This window comes from Triturus cristatus, chromosome 2_2 (genome assembly GCF_964204655.1).
Source record: "Triturus cristatus chromosome 2_2, aTriCri1.1, whole genome shotgun sequence".
Classification (NCBI taxonomy): Eukaryota; Metazoa; Chordata; class Amphibia; order Caudata; family Salamandridae; genus Triturus; species Triturus cristatus.
Window position 1 is genome coordinate 1,140,256,522 of NC_140582.1, and position 26,880 is coordinate 1,140,283,401.

The 26,880-nt window shown below is 42.5% G+C and overlaps 1 protein-coding gene across 3 annotated transcripts in view; it reads left to right on the top strand.

Moving 5' to 3' along the window:
* Window positions 1–26,880, top strand: part of PTPRA (protein tyrosine phosphatase receptor type A) — a 991,956-nt gene that overhangs the window by 645,228 nt on the left and 319,848 nt on the right. For all 3 annotated transcript variants that reach the window (XM_085642677.1, XM_085642678.1, XM_085642679.1), the window contains 2 exons: window positions 22,774–22,810; window positions 24,684–24,781. In XM_085642677.1, coding sequence (XP_085498803.1) covers window positions 22,774–22,810; window positions 24,684–24,781 — 135 coding nt within the window. The remainder of the gene's footprint in view (window positions 1–22,773; window positions 22,811–24,683; window positions 24,782–26,880) is intronic.

The window sequence follows — 26,880 nt, forward strand, 5'->3', positions numbered from 1 at the left end:
AGAGCTGAACATGACCAGGGTCTGTACAATACACTGGTGGATACCTTAAGCAGAGCACAGTTCAGTTGCCATGAAGGGGAGTTGGAACAGGTGTTTCAGAGGTGGGGAAAGCTAACCTTAGATCTCTTTAGCACGAGATAGAACGCCAAATGCTAGTCCTATGCCAGCAGGTTCCCTCAGCAAGGTCCGGGATCGATGCTTACACTTTTTCCCCCCCCATCCCATTTATTCTCAGGGTGCTAAGCAAGATGAAAATAGAAGGCTATCGCCTGATCGTGATGCACCATGATGGCCCAGGCAGCATTGGTTCCGGGAACGTCTGCTGCTGTTGGAGTCGAAGCCCACACGCCTACAACATCTCCATCTCTCCTGACCTGGGCCAAGTGCGTCACCCAGACCCGAAATCTCTTCATTTGCAAGCATAGCTCCTCTGTTGCTGGCATTCAAAGACTTAAATATCTCACAGGAGTACAGAGGTATCATTGCAAAATTCAGAGCCAAAAGCACTAACGTGACAAATCGGCTAAAATGGAAGCGGTTCTGCTGCTGGTGCCAAAGGAATAACTTACACCCGCTTCAAGCACCCTGGAACAGATTTTTCCATAACGCCCCTCTTTGGTAAAATCAGGTCTCACATTCTCTCTGGTGATGGTGCACCTCGCTTCGATCTCCTGATATAGAAGATCTCCTCAAGTGCCATCTCTCTGTGCTTCTAGTCTTGTGAAACTGTTCAAGAGGGGCCTCTTCCGTGCCTTTCCTCCGATGCGTGCACCCCCACTGGAATTGAAGCTCAACTTGGTCCTCACACAACTGATGTGGCAGCCCTATGAGTAGGGGTGGGCGGAATTTGCGGAATTAACCTTCGCAAATTATCGCGAGAATGTTTAAAATTATCGCAAACAAGCAGAAATATCGCGAAGATGCGGAAGTTTTTTTCCGGCATGTTCGCGAGATTTTCTGCATGGTTGCGGGTCGCCAACTTACCCATGTGGTTGCTTGCGGGCGCGGCCATCTTGTTTTGAGTTGTTCTCGCGGTGCATGATCGCGAGAAGAAAGACGTGATCGCGCGACGCATGACGTCACTGCGGGCGCGAACTGTCGCGAGACAGCGCAAATGGCTAAAAACAATACAACATCTCATGGAGAACGCGACCGGATCAAGAAAACTTGTCGGCGAACGCAGGGATTCAGGTAAGGCGATCGCGCGCGCGCGAGAATGTATCATTTTACAGCGCGAGCAAGAAACAAATTATCGCCAAGCTGCGGAAACCGGAATTTTTGACATTTTCGCGCTCTCCGCGGAACGCAAAAATGTCAAATTATCGCAATTTCCGCGAACGGAACGAAATTTTTGCCCAGGCCTACCTATGAGCCAATTCACAAAGCTGAACTGAAGTTTTTAACTTGGAAAGTAGCTCTTCTGCTCACTTCTACGAGGAGAGTTAGTGAAATCCAGGCTTTTATTTTACAGTCGGAGAACCATTTTTTCATTTCACTGAAAATTGTGGCTCTGCGAATAAACCCAACTTTTATTCCAAAAGTAACCACTCAATTACATCTTAACAAACCAGTAATACTTCAGTCCTTTTTTCCAAATCCATCTAGTTCGGCAGAGCAGGCATTGCACACGCTAGATGTTAAAAGATGTTTAAAAATGTACCTGCTTAAGACAAAAGACATAAGAAAGACTCATCAGCTGCTGGTGGCTTACGGACAGGGCCGGTAAGGAACAGCAGTGACTAAGGCCACTATCGCCAGATGGGTGTCTGCAGCAATACAATTCTTCCATGACCAGGTTAATAAGAATAACTAAAGCGCACTCCACCAGGGCTGTGTCCACATAGGCAGCTCTTTTAGTTGGAGTGACGTTGGAGAAAATGTATCGTGCTGCAACATGGAAAAGTGTCCACACTTTCACGTATCACTGCTGTGTGCAGTCTACGCAGCGCGAAGTTGCTGCTGTGGGACTTTTATACTTTAGTAAGAATACATAGCATTGCTTAATATCATCTGCTAACATTATTTCTGATAACTTAAGAATTACAATAAGTTACTTAGTTTTTCTATTGCTTTTGCGAAACATTTAATTGAATGCTTCATGGACATAGCAGGATGTAAGTGCTTCATGTTCTAGTGTAGACATATTTTAGACTTTCCAGGATTGGAAGAGTATTTGCATGCTTACAACGATCTGTTTTATTTGACTGACTTGATAAATGTATGATTTGCACGTCTCCCTCCTTCCACTATCGACAGTACAATCTTTTGGGTTCTGCTTGCTATTCTGATTCAAGCATGTGAACCTATGAAAGATACCCCAAATACTGGATAAGAAAATAAGTTACTTACCTGTGACTGCGGTTATCCAGTATTGGTATATTTTCGAGATTCACATTCAACCCACCCTCCTCCTCTTAGAAGATTCTCTCTTCAGCTTTATGGGATTCTTACTTCCCACTTGTGCTTAGAAACTGCCTCTATTGGGAGTGTTCTAGAGGGTGTTGATTAGCTGGGTTTCAACATTAGGTCTTTTAAAAAAAAAAAAAAGAACATAGGCCATCAATAGCATGGCTCATGGCCATTATAGCCCATGATATTTGTTAACTACTGCTTGATAATTTTACCGGGGACTACCATCTCGACGACTGGGAATGATTTAAGCATGCGAATCGATGAAAGATACCAATACTGGATAACTGCAGTTACAGGTAAGTTACTTATTTTATTGCTGCGAGTGATAGAGCGGCACAATTGCTGCGGCTGGTGCAGCGGCGCAGATGCTGCGGCGCAGATGCTGCGGCTGGTGCACCGACCCTGAAAGGTCCCCTTACCATATTTAGGAAGGTAATTTGCTTTTTAAATATTTGAATTGGTTCTGCCAGAACTGTCCTGCTTAGCATCCTCAGCAGCACTCAGATGATGCACAGCCCCCATGGATTGAAATAAGTGTTAAGAAAGCGCTTTTGACTGTGGATGCCCAAAAACCATCCTGTGTCTCCCAGGGTAATTTTGAGAAATTAGTGTGCTTATTTTAAACCAGTTCTCCTGGGCAGAAAAGGAGAACTGTGAGGCATGTTTGGTTTCTTTCTGGATTGGAGAAACCTTGCCAAACCTCTGTTATATTACTTACTTCCGGATGACAGTGGAAGTAAGTGAAATAGAGCTGGTACCATTTGGGACATGGTGATACCCCTCAGTTGTGCACTGAGAGCGTTTTGTATTGAAGGGTATTTTTTGCACACCTTTCCTAAATGGCTTGCCTTTGTAATATAGGAATCACACCACCTCTGTTATACACTTGTTAGAATGCACAATCACTGCTTCAGTGAGGAATTCACATAGTTAAGTTGCTTTTAAAACATGAAATTAGGCTAAATTTCAAAAACTATTTGCTACCACAAACCCTTAATAAACTAGGCTTCTAGATACTTTATAAATCAGTCACACGGCTGGGATGACTGTTTTCAGTTCACTTTGCGACCAAGGCTAACTTCTTTAAATATCACTGCTCCACAATTCAAACCAGAAAACAAGTTTCTCTTTAGATTGTTAATGTCTCTTTTCCTTAAACATATTTACATTTCTAATGACAAGATAGACACCATACCGTATCTTACTATGAGCCACACTAAAGTTACTTGTTCGAGGCTTGGTTAACACTGTTTTTCAGACTGATTACATGTGAGCTGGAATATTTTTGAATACCTGCACAGTGTGTGGGTGGACCTCTATATTGACCTGCCAGGGCTGGGTTACTTACTTACGAAAGCCACATGTACACTCCTCTCCCTGAGCTTCACATTTAAATCTTACCTGGTACATCCCAAGACACGCAGATGAATGACCTCTGCACTAGCCCGTATTGCTTTAGCACATAATCCATAAAGCTTGGGGTTGCTCAGAGCCCATCTGTTGGGAATTGTAGTGTGCCCATACCAGCTTTCTGGCGTCACTGTCTTGAGATAAAGGGAACAGTACCCTCACTGTCTTTAAAGCTCATATAGTGGGGCTATCTCCAGCCAGGACCTGAACGTTTGCTCTCCTGTGTAACACAGCACAAGAGAGGGAGATTTGACCATTGACGACTTGGTGCATGTTCGTTAACTGTAGACTATTTTAGGCGTGAACATTCCTGCGGAAGTGAGTTTAACTATTATAGTTAATGCTGACAGTGCTAGGCCTCAGTCACTTGTCTCTCAAGCTACCTGTTGGCTCTATACCATTTGCATGGCGGGGGCAGGGCTGGAGTTCACATGTCGGATCAGACTTAAACCAGTGGCATAACAAAAAATGATGCCCCCTCCCCGCTTCAGAATATGAGGGGTCTCTGAATCTACCATATCTCAGAGATATTCATTCGACTTGGGCTGAATGTGGCCCCCCTGATGGTAGGGCAACCCTGCGTCATGCCCATTGCTTGAACTTATTCTGATGACACCTATATACTGTTCCCTACCCGATAGATGGGACGGATATTCCCTGTGCTCTGTAGTTCATACCCAGAATGTGCCATAGCTGTGCAGCACAGGGCACAATATCAACATGGGATATGATTTTTTTTGGGTATAAATTGGTACATCCAGCATGCGGTCTGACTGTCTTGGCATGGATGAACTATTAATGCTCTCGTTTATCTTTCGGTACACTTTGTTTTGTCTTGCTGGCACAGTTAAATGTTTTTATATATTCCTTCTTTCAAGACATAGGTTTTATTTTATTTTTTATTAATCTTTTGCTGTTAATTCGAATGAATTTCAAACTTAATATTTAGGATACCACAGAATGAAAGAAAAGGACTATTACAATGAGTCCATTCTAAGCATTGTGCATCATACAAGAAAGAGCCCAAGCCTGGGAAAGTAGCCCAACAGCTAGTTTGTTGGACTGTGTGCTCGATTTAAGGACAGGAAAGTGAGTCAAGTGCTGACTAATCACTTGAGGCTTTTTCAGTCCTAAATGGTGACATTCACGTGGGGCATCTTGTTCCTAGGGTGCAGTTGTTTCAGCTGCTTGAGTCACACAGGCCCCCAAATGTTTTAACAGAGCAAATAGAAACAGTAGCTTTTTTCATCAAGAAAGACCTCGCACATGGACAGAATGTTTTCAGCTCGCAGTAGGCTGCTGGAGTGAAAGTCACATTGCACATTCCATGGTAGAATGCTGTGCTTGGAACCTGGGCGCTTACCGAGAGTTTGAAGAGGCAGTGTTCTCTTATTCAGTGGTATTACTGTTAATGTAGCCTCTTTACATTTTTTAATAGTTATAGTAACAAGATTGTAAATCTTGACTGCATTTCTATTGTATTCCCAAGCCTCTAGTTAAGCACAAAAATAAATAATGGGCTCCCATACACTAGATTTTCTTTGAGAGACCTGCTGGTTTAAATCTGAATCTGCTGCCTTAAGTAGGATAACCCTTACATTAATAAAAGTGTTGTAATCTGTACTAGAATCCTCTCCTGCTGGTGGTTGGCATTAGCTGTCAAACTCTTTGTTGTTTGGATCACTTACTTGTGATAAGTTCATAATCCACAGCTTTTGCAGATCTCCTTGTGTTTTCTGATTTCAAAAGTTGATTCTGTGCATTGATGACTATCCACTCCTCTCTTAATTCAAGTATTCTGATTATCAACTCTGTCTTTTCGATTAAGGCTTAACTGGCCAGTGACGATGAGTTCCCTGTGTTCTTGTGTAACCTTGCCAGAAATGGGTGTATCCTGATGAAGTATAACATCTCACTGCTCAAGTCAGTGCTGACTCGAGCAACTGCTTCTTTAAACTTGGTAATAGATTTTGTTTTAGATTCTACCTTGCCTTATTACATTCAAGCCTGTGCTGACAAATCTTTTGTCTGAGTAGAAGATAACTCATACATATGGCAGAACACATGCTGTTGTTTGCTCAAATGGTGCTTCTTCACATTAAGGCCCAATTATGTGGCACCTGGACTAATTTCCAGAGAAATGAATTTAATCGGCAACATTTTAGTAAAGCTTAGCTTTTTATCAACTAATGGCCTTGAATCCCTCAGTGGCACTCAAAACCCTGTTTGCAGCACTATTGGAACTCTGTTTGTCCAATATCCATAGGGGTTGCTACATTTGTAGAGTAACTATTGTAAATTTGTTTTAATTTAAAATATGGTCACCATTGTTCAAGCCCCTTCTCAGCCGTAATGAGGTAATTAACAATATCCTACAGTTCTGTTTGTTAAAGCAACCTGTAAGTCCGGGTACTTCTGACTGATTTCCCTTCACTTCTGCATTTCCCAAGTACCATCTGGTAACTTTTTTACAACAATAATCTGCTTGCGCTGCCAGGTGGCATTATGCGACACTAGCCACAGCTCCGTGCTGACCCTAGATATGACACAAGCCTTTCTACAGCACAACCTCACACACTGACATTGGTTACTTTTTTCTTCCACCTAACTGATATGGTTCTGGAGATCCATTCTGACTTTAATTCCCTAATTAGAGGAAAAAAGCGCCACATTAGGACACATGTTACCTACCAAGTAATGGTGGCAAGCTCTGCAAAACAAATGTCTAATTCTGATAACCCAGATTTATGTGAAATGTGCTTTGCTGCACTAATGACCATTGGACGGCAGAAGACCAAGCTCATCTAGGCCAAGATCTTTTGAGAAGCTCCACAGTGGTCACACTCTTTCCTTTAGTTAAGTCATCCATTAAGGAATGGTGCTCTAAGGGATCTTCCTACAAAACAAAAAGTGAAAAAAAGTCTTTATCTTCTAGGTAGAAAGCCGGTTCGCTAGATGGTTTGGGAAGTCAGCAGCCTCATTCTCTCCTGATAATCCAGAACCTGAGCTTTCAGCTCTGCCAAAACCTTTCAGGTTGCAGCCTTCTGACATGACTGCCACTTCTATCTCTACGTCCCAGGTTCATGACATGTCCTCTAGAGTTGGCTGCTTTTGTCTAGATACCTTTAGCGGATTCTTGTTTCTGTCTCAACTCATGCGGGTGCTTGTTTATCCACATCTAGTCACAGCTCCAACTTTTCTGGCGCAGGTTATGGAACCACTGCTCTTGAAGGAGTAGAAATGTTCCTTTAAGGCAGAAAGTTTCATTTGGCCAGGCTGAAGGTGCTGGGTTCATTGCTAGTAATGCATACCTATAGTCTAGTCTGAGTGAAGCCCAACACAAGCAACCCTTTCACAAATATCTACACCATCTTATTGAGTTTTCAAATATCTTTGTGTTTACAGAGTCTAACCACATAGGATTTCGTGCCTGCAAATCACCATGATGGGGTATCTACATGCAAGTCTTGACGAAAGCCCTGAACTCATAGTGGCCTAAAACATGTCGACTAATTATTAGGGTGTGACGAGATAAATCTTAACAGACACACATTTGGTATCTTCTTTTAACTATACCAAAGGCATCCAATTAAAGGGATACCTTGGTAACCATTAGGTAATTTTTTTATCAATACTCCAGTAGACCCCATTAAGTCAAATATCAAAAGTGCTCCCTATAACCTGGTTTAGCCCATCCTGTTTTATAGAGACTAGCGTAAGACCTGGTGATGAAGCATGATACCAATAGGGTGTGTGTGGATCGAAAGAAAACACCACAGGGTGTTGGTGTTGGTGTTGGGATTGTTACTTAGGGCCTGATTTAGATTTCAGCGGGCGGGTTACTCCGTCACAACAGTGACAGATATCCCGTCTGCTAAAATATAAATCCTTTAATATCCTATGAGATTTATATTTCAGTAATGGGATATCAGTTACCATTGTGATGTTGTAACCTGTCTGCTAAAATCTATATCTGGCCCCTAGTCAGAGAATTGACTGAACAAATATGGGTGTAAGATACCTTAAATGTAGAGGTTTCTGATAGGGAGGAAGAATCCTTTACCCAGTTAATCTCTCGTCCCCTCCTTAAGTAACCAAGGGTCTGGGTTGTCCGTTTTTGTGACACAGCTTCTTTGTGACCCATATTTTTAGTAAGTCTTTCCAACCATCAACCTATTTTTCTCTTCTGTCAACAGTATGTGTAGTCTGACTGCATGCTAAACCTTCCCCTTTGGGAGATGCTGCATCACCTGTGATAGGATCCAGGCTCTCTTTTATGCTTTCCCTCTAATTCCACTCTACCTTAATTGTCTTCAGAAGGCATACTTGGGCAAAGCTTTATTGATCCTCATTGTGCCAGATTGGGAAAGGGAGGTCTGGAACTCCGACCTATCAGAAGTCAATGTTTGACTTCCAGTTGCCTCATTCAACAGGGAGATATTCTTTCACAGCAGGGTGTTTGGGCAGTGCTCAATTTCTCTGTGGCTCTGTCTCCTTGAATGGCAATTAATCAACAACAGTTGACTCCTTTTGGCCTTCAACAAGTGTTTGATATAATGTTGTCAGTTGGGCATTCTTCGACCAACATGGTCTATGCCAGTCTTAGTTTGAGGTTTGTCTCCTGGTGTTCGAAGGGACTGGACCCTTTCCAATCAAAACTGGCAAGTGATCTGTTTCTTTTCCAAAAAAAGGAGTGGCAGCGTCTACTGTCAAAGGTTACTTGACCAGATTATCAATGTTTTTGTGCCTGCCTGATCAAGCCTGACAGACATTTCTTTGCCTTTGCTAATTACGTTTCTTAGAAGCTTGCTACTAATTTTCCTGCCTTCTAGAGTATGTGCTGGCTGCTGCAGTGGGACCTTAACTTAGCTTTAACATTTGGATGGCATTAGGGTTTTTCCATAGTTGTGTGTGGAAACGCTCACATTGAACACTGTTAATCACTATTACCTCCATCGGTAGGTTGAAGAGCTTCAAACACTGCCCACTTACCTACCTTATTGGGAGGTTTTCCACCTTAAATGTGTGCATTTGTGTTCGTGCCTAACAGTGTCAGCTTTTCTTATGGGTCATTCCGTTGCTCTGCCATCTTTCTTTCCTCCTCATACATAAAAGTAGAAGAGGTTGCACAGATTGGACCATGAGAGAATGCCTTCTGTGTTGATTCAACACAGTTGGACAGACTGGAAGATTAATTTTTTGTTACATTTATAGGTCTTAGGAAGGGTAAGGTAGCAACAAAATACATGATCTTGGAATCCGTTGTTGTGTGTTTGAAAAATTGGTATACTATGGTGAATAAGTAGCACCCCAGAGGGCATTAGTGCTTACTTTACCCGGACCAGTGACTTGTCTACATCACTGGCTAGACATGTTCCAGTGCTGAGAGATGCTATGCGACAGCCTGGTCCCCTCTCCACACTTTTGCTTAACTTCCAACTATGCTTTGAGACTCATTCTGAGGTTAAGGAATCTACAGGATTAAGTATCCATCCGAGAAACCAGTTACTTGACCTTAAATAATGTATTTTCTGTTTGAAATTCCATTTTCCCACCTATTACTCACAGCCCTCCTTTATTCGTTTTCTGAACAAGGGCAGTTAGGTTTGTTTAAAAAAAGTCCTCCGGATTATGAATAGGGATGAATGGTTTCTCCACAGTTTTTTCTGAAGTTCTTGTTCTTTTGAACATAACTCTGGCATGGAAAAGTGTAAGGGAACAAACCTCCTCGTGCCAAGTGGGGTATATGTATGTTTGTGTATGTGTATATATATGTATATATCCACACACACCTACTCTTCTGCCTCGCCTCCCTATTCCACGTCTTCCTCCTCTTTTCCAACAAATTGTTCATTGCAAAATAATGGGGAAACCCAAGGTAAGCCACAGGACCTGGGTATAGTACGATACAAGCAACAATGTGGTCCTAATAGTAATAGTTATTTAGAGAAAAATACAATAATCATTAACGTATCCATGATCAAAAAGAGACACTGGAGAAAACACTTGGATTTTGAAGAAATACATTTATTTTTGAAGATGTTCAATAATATGTACATACATTAAAAGAATTTATTAAAATAATTTTTCAACGTTTGCTCCAAAAAGTGCAGAGAGAAGTGTTCATAGAAGTGCTCATGTGTTAGGTGACAGAAAAAGAACTATCCAAGAAATAATTTATATTTCTTTACTAAAACACCTGCTAGGGTTGCTTTAAAAAAAGCCAGTGTGTTAGGCCTGTTTGAAAAACAGGTTTGTTCTTTACGTATGATTCAAGTCCATTATTCTTGATCGGTGGTCATAGAATCGGAACACACCAGCCATAATTTCTAGATCCTTCCAGATTGTGTGTTCGGATTTTGTGACCTCCGATCCTGAATTATGGACTTGAATCATACGTAAAGAATAGTTTTATTTCTTTCTCTGTCACTTTACACATGAGCATTTCTATAAACACTTCTCTGTGCACTTTTTGGTGCAACCGTTGAAAATATTTCAATGTATATGTTATTGAACTACTTCAAAAATTATAAAATTGAATTTTTCTTCAAAACCCAAGAGTTTTCTCTTGTCTCTCTCTCGCAAGGATCAATTTGGTTGATGATAAATACGTTAATCATTATCTAATTTTTCTCTAAATAACTATTGTCATTGGGACCACACTGTTGCTTGTATCATTGACACCAACTGGTGGCTCAGGAGGTGACTTTACTGTGGAACCGTAGTTTCCCAGAACCACTGTGCTGCATGGAATATTCAAAAGTCAAGGAATGGAAAGGTCCTCTGGGGCATGTTTAGTCTTCCACGCCCTGATGTAGTTTAACAGGATTTCACTGGATTCCCCAAAAAGCGCGAGAGCGAGTTAGAAAAATATATGTGGTGTTAGCCAATAGAGGAAGTTCAAAATACTTTAGTGTGTCTGGAGAAACGCCAAAGAAGCAAAGCCAGACAGAAAAATGTTGCTCTGCAGATTACAATATTCAAACCAAAAGTGTTCTACACGCATTAAAGACTTGTAAGACCAAGGAATCGTTGACAATGCCAGGATATCCTGACCTTGTGAGCAAAAGGACAAAAAAGATCCAACTCCATAGCTTGTTCAAGGCAGTAGTGAATTCAGGGCCTTCGTTAGACAGGCTTGAAAGCTACAAATGCATCCATGCATGAGTAGAATGGATTGGATCACTGTATATTGTTGCTTGTGGATCTTAAAGGTCAATCGCGGAGGGACATGCATGTGTTTACATTTTGATGCCAGGGGTTCGATGGGATAGCTAGTCTGACATTACTTGGTTCTGTGGTCTCCTCTAAGCCTTGAAGGGACGTCACTTTTCATGCCCTCTACTGTTTACTCAGATCTTTGTCCCATGCAAGCTCCATTACAAGGAGAAAATATCGGAAGACATCCCTCCCTCTGCTTCAGGTTCTGAATGTGCCATTGACTGAAAGTATTAGATTTGCTTTAGAGTTAGACACATTTAGCACTGAAGGGTTTTGCCAGCCATCAGATAAGAATTCCAAACATCACTAGAAAAACATCTTGAGGTGAAGAAATCTTCTGCTCCTATGGTGGTCATGCAATTAGCCTTCTACTGAAAAGCAACTGTATGCCAAATTGATGCATAGTCCAGGCATTTTGAATCTTCGATTTTTCAGTTTGCTACTGAGAGTGCAGTTCTTCTGGATGCTTTCTCTGGCACAAAAGGGTTCTGTCTTCTCGTTAAGTTATTGACTGTGCCCTGGGTTTAAAACCTGTTTTCATACTTCCTTTTAGGACTGTTCAGAGTAGCAATAGATTTCTTCCATGGATGGGGAGGTAGGATCTCTGTGAAGTGAAATGCAATGTACCGTGCTAGTTTGTGCCTTGCTTTATATTCCACAATAAGTTTAACAAGATCACTGTGGTAGAAGTCACTTACTGTACTGCTTAGGCGTAAACAGCTAAGTTTAGGAGTGGTTGCTGAGAACCTAGTCCTCTCAATGATTAAGCAACTTGTATATGTTAATTTAAGGATAACAATTCCTACTGGTATCAATGTCTTGCTTAAGTCTTATTCTTGTTGGAATGGAGTGACACTGCCTAATCCGGACATAAAAATAACTCCATCATTCTACATCGATTGTTCACAGGCAACTAGGTGTTTGAACTGGCAACTTGGTCACCTTCAAAGAAGATCCTTCAGGGAGGCTGAACTGCTATACTGCTCAGGCACTCTTCTGTTCCTTATGGAACTTTCTGGCTGCAACCTGCTGTCACTTAAATGAATTACTGAAGCAATTCCTCTTGGATAGATGCTAAATTTGCATTGCCAGTGCCAAGACATGTTTCTTATCTGTGCTGCTGACATCAGTCCTTTCACACTATATCTCCCAAGCCATCCTTCAGTTTCCTCGCTTAAAAGCAGCCTGTTGTACTTTTTATCATCTCAAGCCCACCTAGTTTCTCTTCTAATACTGATTGGCAATTGTTTATATACTGTGGCTTGCTGAGGATGGATGCACAGGTAAAACTGGGGCATATTTGGGGTCAGATCAGCATTGTAAACAAGGAGGGAGTTTAAGCACTAAGCATTTAGATAGAACCCCATTCTGTTATTTATTATTTAATAAAGTGTACAAATACTGGTTATGGGGTACTCTCCATTGGGTAGTTAGCCCCAGTTATTTCTGCTCTTCTCGGATTGCAAAAGCATCCTCATCACGTAGTTTTAGGAGTTTATTTTGGGTAGTCTCAACATCGATAACATCAACAGCGACCATAAATATTCATTAATTCATGAAACTTTATTTTGGCTATTACGGCCATAAAAGTACATACATATACACAACCACTTAAAATTAATATTGAGAAAGAATACAATATCGTAAGAACCACTTATTATAAAATAGTACAAGCATAGATAGCAGTAATAATCACTCATAGGGAAACGGGGGAATAAAATGATAATCGTCACTATGGGAAATATAATCACTGCAACCCAATCATTAAAAATATAAATTAAACAAAAAAAGTTAAAAGGAAATTCACAGCCTATGTTTTTATATAAAACCTAAGTCACAATAGCAGCCAATTAAAAGCAGGTCTTAATAGATCTCATCTCAGTTGTTTGATAAAGTATCTATGCTTACAGGCTAGGTTTTTGCCAAGACAAGGGTCACAATAGTTGTCAAGTGAGAGCGGGTATTACTAATTCTCACAGCGATTTTTCAATAGATACCTTCGCTTACACCACATTGCAAAAAGAAACTTAGAAATTGCAACAACAAAAACCGGTTTAGTATAAGATTTTAAAACCCTGTAGGATTCCTTATAATTTCTAATACCTAGGTTCCTACACAGTTGAGTAACCCACTTTAACCTTGCCCACTTATATGCCAAGCAGAAAAACAACACATGAATGACAGTTTCCTCCTCTACTAGGCACCCCGGGCAAAGGTGGGTGGTAGCGCCTGTCCATTTGTTGGTAAGTGCATGGAGCGGCAGCGTCCCATATCTAAATTGCAAAAACAGGTTTTTTTGCTGTTGGCGGTTGAATAAAATCCAACACCTGCTCCAATTTGTATTGCTGTTTTATGTCCAAGAACCCATAGGTTAAACTAGAAGAGTTAGCGGTCTGTAAAATGCGCGACAATTTATACTCCTTCAGTACACAAACCAATGATTTTTTTGAAATGGCTGAGCATGACTCCTCCGGTGCGGACCATAGGTCCTCCCTTCCTATCGCACGGAATGAGTCTCTGATAAAGGAGGACAACGGGATACTACCCGCACCCAAAGTGGACATTACAGCCTTTAATTCCTCTCTATAATGTCCTAGCTCTGGCGTACTCCACAGCAGTCTCCAATAAAGCAGTGGGCGTGAAGCAATTAGGTCTGCAATGCGAAGGATGCCCAAATCCATTCTTAGTGGCGTTAAAGGAGTACTTTTGGGCAAACACAAGATTTGTCTCATAAAATTATTTTCTGTTAAAGTGAGGGCATTAACTAAATTATGTCCCCAAAGTTTGGCCCCATACATAGTTGCCCCCCTAGCTTGAACCTTGTAGATTTCTACAGGCGGGCTTATAACCTTTAGGGCGCAACGCTTATAAACCTTTAAAATCCCCCTGACTGCCTGAATTAGCTTTAAATTAGCTTTATTGATTTGGGGTCCCCACCCCATTTTGTCATTTAGTGTGAGGCCCAAATAATCGAAGATAGGAACCCTTTCTAAAGGTCCATCATTCAGTCTTGGGTGCGGACAGTTTATGGAGTCAGCGTGGAAGACCATGTATTTTGTTTTCTTAATATTAACTACCAAATTCCTCCTTTTACAGAACCGACTAAATTCCTCTAATACACGCTGCATCCCCATAGGTGATTTCGAGAGGAGCAGGGTGTCGTCCACAAACATTGGGGCAGGGAATTTGCGGTTGGCTAGTTTTGGGGAGTCAGTGTCCTTAACGGCAAGAAGGTCTCCTATTAGTCCGTTGAGAGAGTGAGAAATGGGTTGGTGCAAGCACACAACCCTGCCTCACCCCCTTTCCCACAGGGAAAGGAGCCGTTAATTTCCCATTCTTGCCGAGCCTTACCCTAGCAAATGTTCCCTTGTGGAGGCGTTTAAACTGGTGGCAGAGTTATGGTGGTACTCCCATATCCAGCAAGATTCCCCACAGCCTGTCACGATCCACCATGTCAAACGCCGATTTAAGATCCACAAATGTAAGGTACAGACTACCACCCTCAAATTATATGCTTCCAATAGATCAGTTGAAGTCTAAACAACTGATCTATAGTAGGTGTTTTACATCTGAAGCCTGCCTGTAAAGGAGTTAAAATATTAAGGTCTTCCATCCATTCCTGGAGTCTTCCCAATAAGACTCTAGCAAAAATCTTTTGAGTTACATCGATGAGGCTGATTGGCCTGTAGTTTGCCGGTTCTATAGGAGACCCTTTTTTATAGTTAAGAATGATCTCTGCCCCGGCCCACGTAGGGTGGGGGGGTGACATGCCATAAAGAATGGCATTAAATAATGTCTGGAGGTATGGGGCCCAAACAATCTATTCATTTCTATACAGGTCCCCGGGGATTCTATCCAGCCCTGGAGCTTTGTTTGGCAGTATTTTGGCTAAGGCAGATAATACTTCAGCCAAGGTACATGGAGGTATATCCCCAAGGGAATCAAAGGTATGACTGCATGCCAATATCCCACTCTCACTATGTCCATTATAGGGGCTTGAATATAAATCTTTAAAATAAAGACGCCAGGCTTCCTCAGCAATATTGGGCTCGAGGGCAGACCTACCCTCTATTTTCCCGGTACGGACTAAATTCCAGAAAGCTCTTGTGTCTTTAACGTCCATAGCATTCTTAATGGCCTGCCATCTTTCCATTTCCCATTCAGATTTTGCAGCTAAAAGGATTTATTTTTAAAACACCCTTGCTTCCCTTATTTGCTTGCTATCCCCCCCCCCTCAGGCTTGACAACAGGGCTCTCTTCGCATCCCTGCATGACCTATTGTACCAGGGTTTTTTTATCTCTGCGATAGTTACTCTTATTGGACTTACTGCTATAAAAAAAAATCTGCCAGGCATGCAACCATATCAAGGTGGATTTTGCCTAGATCTTCATCGGATTGTAAATTAGCACTGCTTCCAGAGACAAGACTTGCTTTTTCCAACAAGGGAAGTATACATATCTGCCATTACTTCTGGGTCTTGGATTATTGAGCCCCAGTTTATTCTTCTCCCTCCTTCAACCACTATGAAATTGTCTAGTAGCGGATTTTCCAAGTCTTGCCCTACTTCCACTACATGGCTAACTAGGGTTTCGACCAATGGGTTGTGGTCGTTTTCATCACGGGGGAGGACAGAAAACTTTACAACCTTATGCCAAATTTCAACATTTACTAAAATATAATCAATTATTGTTGCCTGTCCAGTTCTATCGAAGGTGGGATGCCCGGGATTATCGTCAGGGAACCGACCATTACATGCCCTCAATGAATGGGTGAGGGTAAGAGGTTAATTGCAAGACTAGTGGGGTCCACCCCTTTATCGGGTACGCATTAGACGCAGGGATTGACCATAATGAATCCTAGTCACTAGTAATGGGTGTTAACAACCCGCTGAGGGGTTCAATGTGACAATTAAAATCCCCACCAATTAAAAAATACACTTCCCCAGACAGTGAATTAAGAAGAACAGCCAAACAATCTAGCGTCGGCGAAGTTTGCCCATGCTTAACTGGGCGAGAATAGACATTGATAATGGCCAGCTTTGGAAGGTTTCTATGGGTGAGAAGAATACATAAAATGTCAGGTGAATAAGTTTCTATTCTCTTCACCATATAACCCAAATGGGTACCTACCCAAATACACAAACCCCCCGACTGTCTACCCCTTGGGCCCTTCACTGCCACTTCACAATATGCTACAAAGCCTACTCTATATAATGGTCTCACTGCCCAAGTTTCTTGGAATAAGCAAATCTCGTGGGAGTCTATGAAATCGCCCCAGTCGGGGAGATCCAATCTGGAGATTAGGCCTGCAATATTCCACGACAGGATCCTGGGGCCATGTGATTTTGCTTCCAACTCACTCTCATAGGTCGCCTCATAAAGTCCCCGGTTTATGACTTCTGGGGGCTCGCAGTTGTTATCAGCAGTCCCTAATGTTTCGGAGTTTAGTGCCACCTCACTGATTGTAGTAATACTATTCTTGGGTGCATCTAAGAATTTCCCCACCTCCCCACTCTCGCTAACTTTAGTGGTTTTGCTGGTCTCCTCATTCACCTATTCATAGCTTAGGGCGGCCTGTTGGTTTGTTACCTCAGCCCCCATACCCAAAGCACTATTACACTGGTGTTTATCCGTGATAAGGGGGCGAAAGTCAGTGGGGGTCAGTCAATCCACCTGGTCTAAGACACTAAATCTATTGCAGAGGGGGGATACTGGATGCAAACCAAATACCATCATTCACTCCTCATTAAAGGCATTATCTAACTGGGCTCTCCCTTCCCAATTCTTGCCTAAATGTCTAAATTTAACCATGGTGGTTGGGGGAGGATAAAAGTAACTTGAGTCAAAAGACTGAATACCAGTTTTTGTCCTTTGATAAGACCGCTCGCATATGTTGGACCACCCGTCTGTCTCTAAAGTTAATAACAATACAATCGCCCGCTAAGTCTTTCACTCTTCGACCCACCCAGCTTACTCTACGGGCAAACAAGATTTGACTTTGCACATTCGGCGGGAGAGGTCTATTGTTGTTCAGCCAATGAATGGATTTATTTTTTAGTTCATTGTAAGATTCTACACTATCTTTGTCTAGTACAGGCACCCCGGTCAGTACGATGACATATGGTGAGGAATGAGGGGGTAAATCAATAAATGGCAAAATATGCTTAGACTCACTAGGATTAGATCTTTCCTTTGGTCCTCCAAGCGATTTTTGTGCCAGACCCCCTCCCAAAGATTGCTGTACTGCTCAGGGACAACCTGTACTTTGTTGGCCCACTACACCACTATAGGAGGTAGATCCGGCTACAACACTCCCACTAAGTAAAGCATCCGCTGTGTTCGATATAATTGAGGTAGGCAATGGGTGTTAGGAGACTACAGAATCCCGAGTTATATTCGTCATCACTTCGTTATCCTGGGCACTCCTCCCCAGACTACTCTTGATACAATCAAAATTAGTTACTGTAGACTGTTCAAGTTTTAACAATTTATCCTCAATTGATAACAACTTATCGAAAAAAGGCTGCATGGATGAGGTTATGAGGGCTCCTACTTTTAACCAGAATCCATCTTCAGATGAGGGCAAGGGAGAGTCAACAGAACCCATAGATGAAGTGTTTAGTCCGAGAGAAGTTGCCTGGTGCGCTTCAGAACATATAGGGACTATGGTCGCCTGGCTGCTGTTCTTATTAATATTTTTAGGCGCCTTTGAGCTTTTTCCCCTCTGTACGCCCCCTCCTCGCTCCCTTTTAGAGGCCGTGCCCGGTATGAGGTCTGTTGGTTGGGGCAAGATTTTAGGTGCGAGCCTTTTGGTTGTTCGGGTAGCTGTGCCGCTATCAGTGCATGACGGGGATGTATCTGTAAATGGAACAGAAGAGCCAAGCTCCTGGACCGTAGGTGTGTTCACAGGTTCCTGAGGCATTAGGCTACTACTTTGCTCCAAATCCCCAAAGTCAGTTTCTATGGGTGTGGGCTGCCCCGGAGAATGTGCCAACATTAGTCCCCCCCCCCCCCCCCCCCCCCCCCCAAAGATGACCTTTTGGAAAATACCGGATCCAGTGAGAGACGGCGCTTGGTTAATGCAATTTCATGCGCCAAAACTGACGTTGCTCTTGTTATGAACTGGTCAAGAGTCATAGTAACAGTCCCACCCATTACAGCTTTCTTCCCCTTCCCCCTTCCCTTCGCGCACAGACATCGCAAGCTAAGTATAAGACTAATTTCCACTAAGTGTCACTATTCAGGCCTTTTAGTACGGTCAGCCACTCAAGTGTACAGGGTCGTCTAGTAGTTAAGGCGAAACAGTGGAGCCGTAGCAAAAGGAGTACTCTAACAATCGGTCCAGGCAGAGTATGGAGGTCACAGTTCCACAGCCGCAGTTTTGGTACTGGTAAAGGTGGTGCAATATTCCCTGTATTGTGCTGTGCCCTCTATACAAGTACAATAAGGGAGCCAGGTCGCGGCTACCTCGGTAGTGTAAACAGGAGAGGAGGACAGACATCAGATGTGACCAGTCCACCATTGAGCTTTTTCAAGCGGACTCAGCCTCCCTTCAATGCCGGTATGTAAATATGCCCCTTTTTTTGTGGGAAGGCTACAGTCCGGTTCCTCGCAGGCGCTGATTGGGCGCCAACCGCGGTAAAATGTACTTTCTCTGCCAGGCCCCGTAATGAGGGTACAATGTCCATGCTACCGCACAAACCACAGTATCCACTGAGAGGCAGAAACCACACCACGGTTGCAGGCCCCAATGACGCGGCTAGGTCAGCGTGTAGTGGCGGCGCTCCGCCAAATTTAATGCAGGCACTTATGGAAGTTCGCCAGTTCCGGGCAGGTTGAAAAGGTGAATAAACACTACAGTCAAAGACCGTATGCAATATGCGGCACCATGAGTAGCCTTATACACAGGAAGAAAATACGTCGCGTTTTGCTCACTGATAGGGCGTAATATTCAGGTCTCCCCGATCTGACTGATCGTGCCCCGGCCGTGGGCAGGTCCCGGGTCTGTACTCTACTGTGGTCGATGAGCGGCCTCCGGACACTGTCTCCCGGGCCGCCTCCGCAAGACGCCAGGGGCACACACTTGCTGCGGCCACCTGTTAAAGTGCAGACGTGCTTGCCTCCTACAATCAGTAACAATCACCAGCAGTCACCTGCAACCCCCAGCGAGGATCTTTCCAGCGAGGGTCCAGCAAGGGTCTTTTAACAGCAAACCTGAGTGTAAATGATTGTTTTGGCGGGGTTTAGCAGAGTAGAATAGAGCCGGGCCGGGATGGGGAGTGGCGGTTAGCGGTTGGCATTTAGCACCGCAGATTTCCCCGCTTGTGCTCACCCGGGCACCCGCTGACTCGCCGCTCGTCTCTGCTCTAGCGATGTTCGTTCCACTTGCCCGTTTCCGCAGCTCCCTATACATAACCTACCAAGCACATGAAAGAATAAAATATGCACATTAAAATAGAAAATTCTTGGTGCAATGACATGGACACTGCTATGGTGGCCGAGAGAACAGTGTTAATCAATCTTGGTTGTCCCTGGAAATGGAGCAGGATCTTGGGGGCATGGAACAAATTTAGGGGAAGACGTCTGTGACCCACCACATGAACAAGCGGAGGAGGACTCGGATGAGGAATGCTAGGGAGGGAGGCGGCAACAACATGAGCGGTATGACTATGGTGTAATGAATGCCAATATAATAAGGTTGCGGAACTGTGTATTGTTGATTTACAATGTGTATATATACCACCTGGAAGTGTCATGCCTCGATGATGTTAATTATAATAAAGAATTTAAAAAAAAAAAGAGAATTTTTTATCATAGCACATTCCTCTGATGGACAATCGCTGATAAAAATGACTTGCAGTGTAAAACAAAAGGTGAGCCCAATAACTGTAAGTGTAACAATGCTGGCTTAAAACATTTCAGAAAACTTGGGTGGCTCAAAATAGGTTTCAAATATTTGGCAAGGGATTCACCATAAACATCACAGGAAAGAAGTGCAGTACATTTTGTGATGAATAATCATCGCAAGGGCAAGGTTTGTCCTCAAGGGGGCCACTCTGGCCCAATGGTCTTCAAACATTTTTTATGCCATTGCCTTTGAGAGAAAACATTTTAACCAGCCTCCTTCAGCCAGTATTCTAATTCTTGGTCCACGTCAGAGATCCTCTACCACTTCTGAGACACTTTCTCTGAACACTTATTATTTCAGATGCATTCTGCCAGTGCTCAGGTGTGCTATGTCTGCTCTTGGGGTCTGCCCAACCCCCTTCTGATGGCCTTCAGCCATTCCAAAAGCTTTCTTGGTTTGCTTTCAGCCCCTCTTATGTTACCCTCTGTGAGCCATTAAAGGCTAAAGAAACTGTCTTCAGTATAACCGTCCCTTCCTTAACCCTGAGAAGCCTTGAACTCGCTCTCCCATGTACCGAGACAGTCTTCAGACCCTCAGCCAAACTTCACACGCTGTTAGCCACCAGAGAGAGAGAGAGAGGCCTCTTCTTCTGACTGTTAGACTCTATCACCCGTCACTAAAGGGCAACTTATCTGTCCCCAGGCTCTCGGCTGATCTACAATATCATAAAAGCACCTCCGCTAGCTGACAGAAGATCACAGCATCTCAGACTCTCGACTGTGCTATCCAGCGCCCCTTTGGTACTCTCCACTAGCCCCTTCCTTCCTTAGCCAAAGCAGTTGTCTGGCAATCTTTCCAGACAAATGAGTTCCAACACATCTGCATTCAAAATCCAGCCAGGTACTTCATTCACTAATCTGCCGTTCCTTGTCTTCAAGGTCTTGCCCAGGAAGAAACAACATGTCCATTTGGAGTAGGCTCTTTCAAATACACACACATTTGTATTTTTTACATTCTAGCCTTGCAGTTTAGTAACAATGTAAATTAGCTAACTGTGCAGCAAAGGTTCAAATATCTTGCAAGACTGCTCAGTTGGTTCACACAGTTGATACTGTTCTTTTGCAACCTGGAGGATATCAAATTCCTATCCAGGAAAGCTGTCTAGGGGATTATGCTCTTGTTTTTTATGCAAGCAACACTCGCATGACAAAAAGTTATTCTTTAGGCCAGATAAAATGAATGCGATTGAGCTGGTTAGCAATATTCAGCTTCAAAAAAATAAGTTGTGTGCACATTAATAATAACTTGTTTTTACACTTAATGCCACACATCTATAGTTTCGAAGTGCTCTGTATATCAGATGCTAATATTTCACTAATTTGCTACTAACTGGTACTCAGGTGTTTTAAACACACTGCTCTATACACAGTGCCCTACCTCCACATTCCCTCACTCATAACTGCATAAGAGAGAAGACCTCTGACAAAGTGCCCTCTCACGAGGCCCGTGGGGTTTGCAGCGACAGCCCCACAAGGAGCAAAGCCCTATGATGAATCATGACGCCCATTTGGGTGTGTGAGGGCTCCCATCTTCCGATAAGGAAGACCCTCGTGATCACTGAATATTCCAACTGCTACTCCTTGTTTCACTCTTCCCTATAGGAAGAGCTACCCTCTTGTGTGCTTACGTCTGGATAGGAGCACAGGTGCTTGACCTTGATTGGCTCCTAGTCCCCCCTCTTTGATTGATTTAACTTTTATATTAGGAGCATTAACAGGATGAAAAACTGTTCACAATATGTAGTCATGCAATACATAATAAGCATCTGACATCGAAAAACATGCATTTTTATGACGGTTTAGTAAGCATTGGGGCTAATTATGGGAGCAAGTCTGCTTTTAATAATGTCACAGATAATAACCACACAAGTACTTTATCAGATATCAGGAGAAGTATGACCAATTCAATATCTTAAAGTAAGTAAAATTTGAGCAGGCATGGGATTATCAATGTTGACCTTAGTGAGGTAAAACAAAATGGTGGCTACGTAAGGAGTCATGTATGAGCTCTTGTAACAGCAGTTGTTACAGATGTATGAAGGCAGAATCTCACAAGCAGTATGCACCTAGGAAATAAAACTGGAGATACCAAGGAGTGCGGATGGACCATTGATCTCACTGTTTCACAGAAGCGCAATATCTAAAAGGTCAGCTGTGCTATGAACTGAACCTCTGGATGAAAACTACGCTTATTAAAAAAAACAAAAAAAAACTGTTTAACAGTGTTGCTTAGTACCACTTGGTAACAATGGCCTTCTGAGGCATTACTATCCAAAAATCTTTGCTATCCACAGTGAAGCACACCTAAAGGTGCATTTATCTCATAATGAACTTCACTGATGTATAGTGTTTCATAGTATGGCTGTCATCTTGACAGGTGTCAGGCTACCTCACCAGCCCTCCCCTCCAACCCCCTTAGCCCCCTTCTCATGGTTTGTTTTTTGACCTTTTCATATGTTTTTTGTGTGTTTTTGATTAAACGTAAAATTGATCTCTTCAGGATTGCTTGTATATATTTCTTTTTTATTGTCGTATGCAATTGTTCTGTCTATCCCCTTCCATCAGGCCACGCCCCAGGTGACCGGCGCCTAGTTATACCGATGTCGTGGTCCTGCATAGGTCTGTCGCCGCAAAATTCAATTTTGATCTGCAGGTTTCTGGATGGTACACCGCTTCCTGAGGTAGCTCACTGCCACAGAGATTTGTGTTTACTAGACAAATGTGAACTAACAAGATGCAGCTTTCTTTAGTAGATGCTCGTTTTTAATAAAAATCTTCGAGTTTCACTCTGATCTAAGTTATTACATTCTCTTTGCTCTGTAGGGTTACCAGGAGAAGAACAAATTCATCGCTGCCCAAGGTAACTACTTTGGGGATCTTTTTGATGAGAGGGGAAATGGATGGGGGAGAAAGTAGCAGAGCATTGTACATTTTTTTTAATCTTAAACATCTGGTGTGATTCTGCTGTTGAATGTCTGTCCTGTACTACACTCCACACATGTGCAAGTGAAACGCCAATGTACAAATGAAACGCAATCAATTTCATTTAAATAAGGTTAAGTTTAATGATTTGAATAAAGCAGTGTTTAAACATTTGGATGTAAAAACGTTTGAAAGGAGTGTATTAAAATACAATGCCTGGAGAAACTGAAAGAAAACCATGTAAATCAATTGAATGTTGATCAAAGCGAATGGGCCAAATAAAGAAAACATGTTGCATAAACACATAAACAAGTGTGGAGCACGTCTTTAAAAAATATTTTGTTTTTATTTTGCAAGAGCCATTCACAAAGTAAAGTGCAACCATGATCCTAAAAAGACAAGTGAACTCTTACTTCAGTGTTTTAATTTGTTAAATTCTGTTTATTTGTAATTGTCTCATATCCTGTTCTTGCATTTGGATACCCTATGTATAATCCATAAATCTGTTCTGTGTGTTTTTTTAATAGATTTGTAAATAAGCTTTTATAATAAACAGGTTTGTTAAAATTTTGTATTAATATATTGCTGAGAGGACAATTGGACATATTTAAAATGCTAACATAATCATGTTACCATAGCTGCTAATTTCTAGCAGTGTCCAGCATACTTATGTCTACACTGGGCGAGCTGAGACTGATTCTGCCTTGTTCATTCAAGAACTTTGGCCATAGAAAAATAAAACTACCTCCTACTACTTCAAGGCTCATTGATTGCAGTGTCTCAGGCCAGAGTCCCTGATTCCTGGTAACTTGGTCTTAATCTGGTGAACTTTACAGTTTCTGAGAAGTCACTCGCAGTCTGCTTTTATCCGCGTTAGAAATGGAGCAAGTTGAGTCCGGCCAGCTGTGGAAAATCTAATCACTCTCTGAAAATCTAAAGCTATTTGCAACGTCTCAGGTTAGCTTTCTTGATTCCTAGCCACCTAGTCCATCATGCTGACTCTTAACATTACAGAGATTTGCCTAACCAGCTTTGTACATCTAACGTAGAAGGACCTTTCAAGTGGTGTGTACTCCGTCATCCTGGGGTTTTATTATACATATCAGCAAACATGTGAATGGACCTCTCAAAGGGGTGTATGTTCTCAATAATTCTTCCCTCCCACAAGATTGTTGTATAGCACACAAAGAGTATATGAGCCCAGTATTATTAAACTCTGTTCTATCACTGCATGCCCCAAAAGGGAACTGTATTCTGAGCTACCACTGAATATCTCTGAACACTTCATGTCAGTGCCTCACAAGTTGCATATGTAAAAATATTTAGCGCCTCTACACTTTAAACAATCTAGCATATCCATCTGTGACTGTGGCTTGTATGGATGCTGCATCGTGTTCGCTGGACCAAATTAAAAAAAGTGTATGGCCTTCATACCAACGCTCCAGTTATGACTTGGGTAGTTTAAAAAAACGCATTAAAGCTGTGGCTTGCAAACCTTTAGAGAAGGCAACAACCATTCAGTGGTTCTTCATCCTAACACACCTTTCTGGTACGCCATCTTTCAAAGATGCTACATCTTGTTTGCTGTAATATCAGTGTCCCACATCCCATGATCCCCTCGGCTCATCCCCTACACTCAACTTCTCACATTAGGAGACATTGAAGCTCTCAAGCCCACCTGCAATACATTGGGCATGGGAACTGTGGAAGGAGGGCTCACATCTCACATTATTCTAATATGGTTTCAAACGCACACTTATCTGCTCTAAAGAAGTAGTGCCTGTCATTTAGTGTTATTTTGTTCCCCGCAGGACCAAAAGAAGAAACTGTAAATGACTTCTGGAGAATGATTTGGGAGCAGAACACTGCTACGATTGTCATGGTTACCAATCTGAAAGAGAGAAAGGAGGTAAATGCGAACTGAAGCCTGCAACCTCTTAATTCTTATTTTTCCATCTTTTTTCTGCTTTAACTTGACCTCCGTAAAGGCACGCTGACCTCCAGTTGATTGTTAAAAATAGCAAGAAGAGAGTTTTTCAACAGGCACAACAATGATGTTAGTCAAATTAGTTATTGACTTAATCAGCACATATAAAAAATACTTTTTTTAAAATCTCATTTTAATTGTTAAACAAGCGGGACATGTGCATGTCTACAGTGAGGTAGCTTGAACAAGTTGCTAACCAGTCATGCTGTCTAGCGTTACATCTTGTGCACTGGATGGTGTCAGCTGAGTCTTAAGATAAAATCACCCTGCAGCAAATCAACATTAATCCAAATATCTTATCGCTTACCTGTGCAAATAAAGATTCATTACTTCCTACAGTGCAGTGCAAAGTAGCTGCCAATGGCAGCTAATGAGACTGGCTGATATTTTGCCTCATGGGTTTAAACGTTGACTACAAACGCCTTGGACTGACTTTTGTGCAAACTTGTTTGTCTGAGTGTACATATATTGCCTTTAAGACTACTATGATTTGATTCAGCTTGGAAGTTCACTTTATTTAATGTGCATCTTGTGTTTTGCATTTTTGCCCTATGCCGTGAGCGCACCACTGTTGCAATTATTTTGAGCACCTTCTCTGTAGATGCGTCCATATTCGAAGTAACCATCGAGGAACCCACAGTAAATTGATTTATTACTATGGAACAACAGAAATGAAGTTATCCCTTTGCTCCTGAGGCAATGACTAGGATCCCTTTTAAAGGAATCGCCCCTTGTTAAAATTCTGTCCTAGAACATAGTTGTGCCTATGCTTAATTAGGCGATGTGATAACTTGGGGGTGTTCAAGACTATGAATACAGCATGTTCCCAGCCTCCAAAAATCAACATAGTAGAGGCACAGGATGGTTGTAGCGTCATGCTAATATGTATGTTTATAGAACCTTTGGAATTAAGGAGAGTGGATTGGAGTATTGTCACTGGATCAAGGCAATTGCCCATAAATGTCTTGATGTCTTAAATGTCTATCTTCCACAGTAGCAAGGTGAAAACATTGGACAAACTTTTCATGAGATGTTAACATCTTAGAATAGGTTGATTGAAAGCCTCCTGAAAAGGCATTGAGACTTCAAGTGTGTGGTGCCATTAAAGCCTCATCTGGTGATGGCCCTACCTACCCGATAAAAACCCCAGCTTTGAAATTATAAATCTTAGAACATGCTTTCCCTGTCATAGGAGAGGGAAAATCTTGTGATGATAAGAGAAATGTGAACTGGGCTCAGTACATGACTGAAAGTCATGTGATAAGATTGCCCTCATGCATCCGAAACTGCTTTGGACAAAGCTGTATGTCTTTGAAGTTGCAGGCCCTTTCGTAGTTCTCTTCATCTCCAAGTTGCAGGCCCATCTCAGTCCCATTTATGAGGCTGTTTCCACTACCATTCCACTTTCCTCTCCAAGTCCTCTGGTAAGTCCAAGCACAAAAATCGAAGTTGTACTCTACCTTAGCTTGCCATTCTGGCACCAGAGTGATGCGAGGGTATCAAGATGTCCGTTGCACTGCCTCAAGGTCAGCGGCAGCTGAGCTAATCCCTCAGTTTATCCCAATGGGGCCCCACGGTTTCCTGGGTTGTTCATCCCGCAGCAGATGGAGGCTTTTAAAGAGGTCATGCTGCAAATTTTCATTGTGCTTCCAGCTCCTGTGGTGCGCTTTTAGGCACTACGAAACCAAAGGAGCCTTCAGTCAATTTAAAGCTAGCACTGTTAACCCCTTATGAATCGGTTACTGGGTTGATACTGACTCCTGTACAGACTTCCATCCCAGCACAATATCCATGCTGATCCTGCCACCCCAGCACTGCTCCCAACGGTGTTGGTGGATGATCTGGTGCCGAAGTACATGTCAGATCCCAACCGGACTTCAGCTTGGCCTCAACCAATGTTGTGCTGTCAGATTACAAAAGCCCAACATGTTGTTCATGACTCCAACCCTGGGAGTCAACTGCATTGCACATGTCAGCAGAGGCTTCATTCTCTTTTTGAATGCTCTCATTCTGACCTTGTG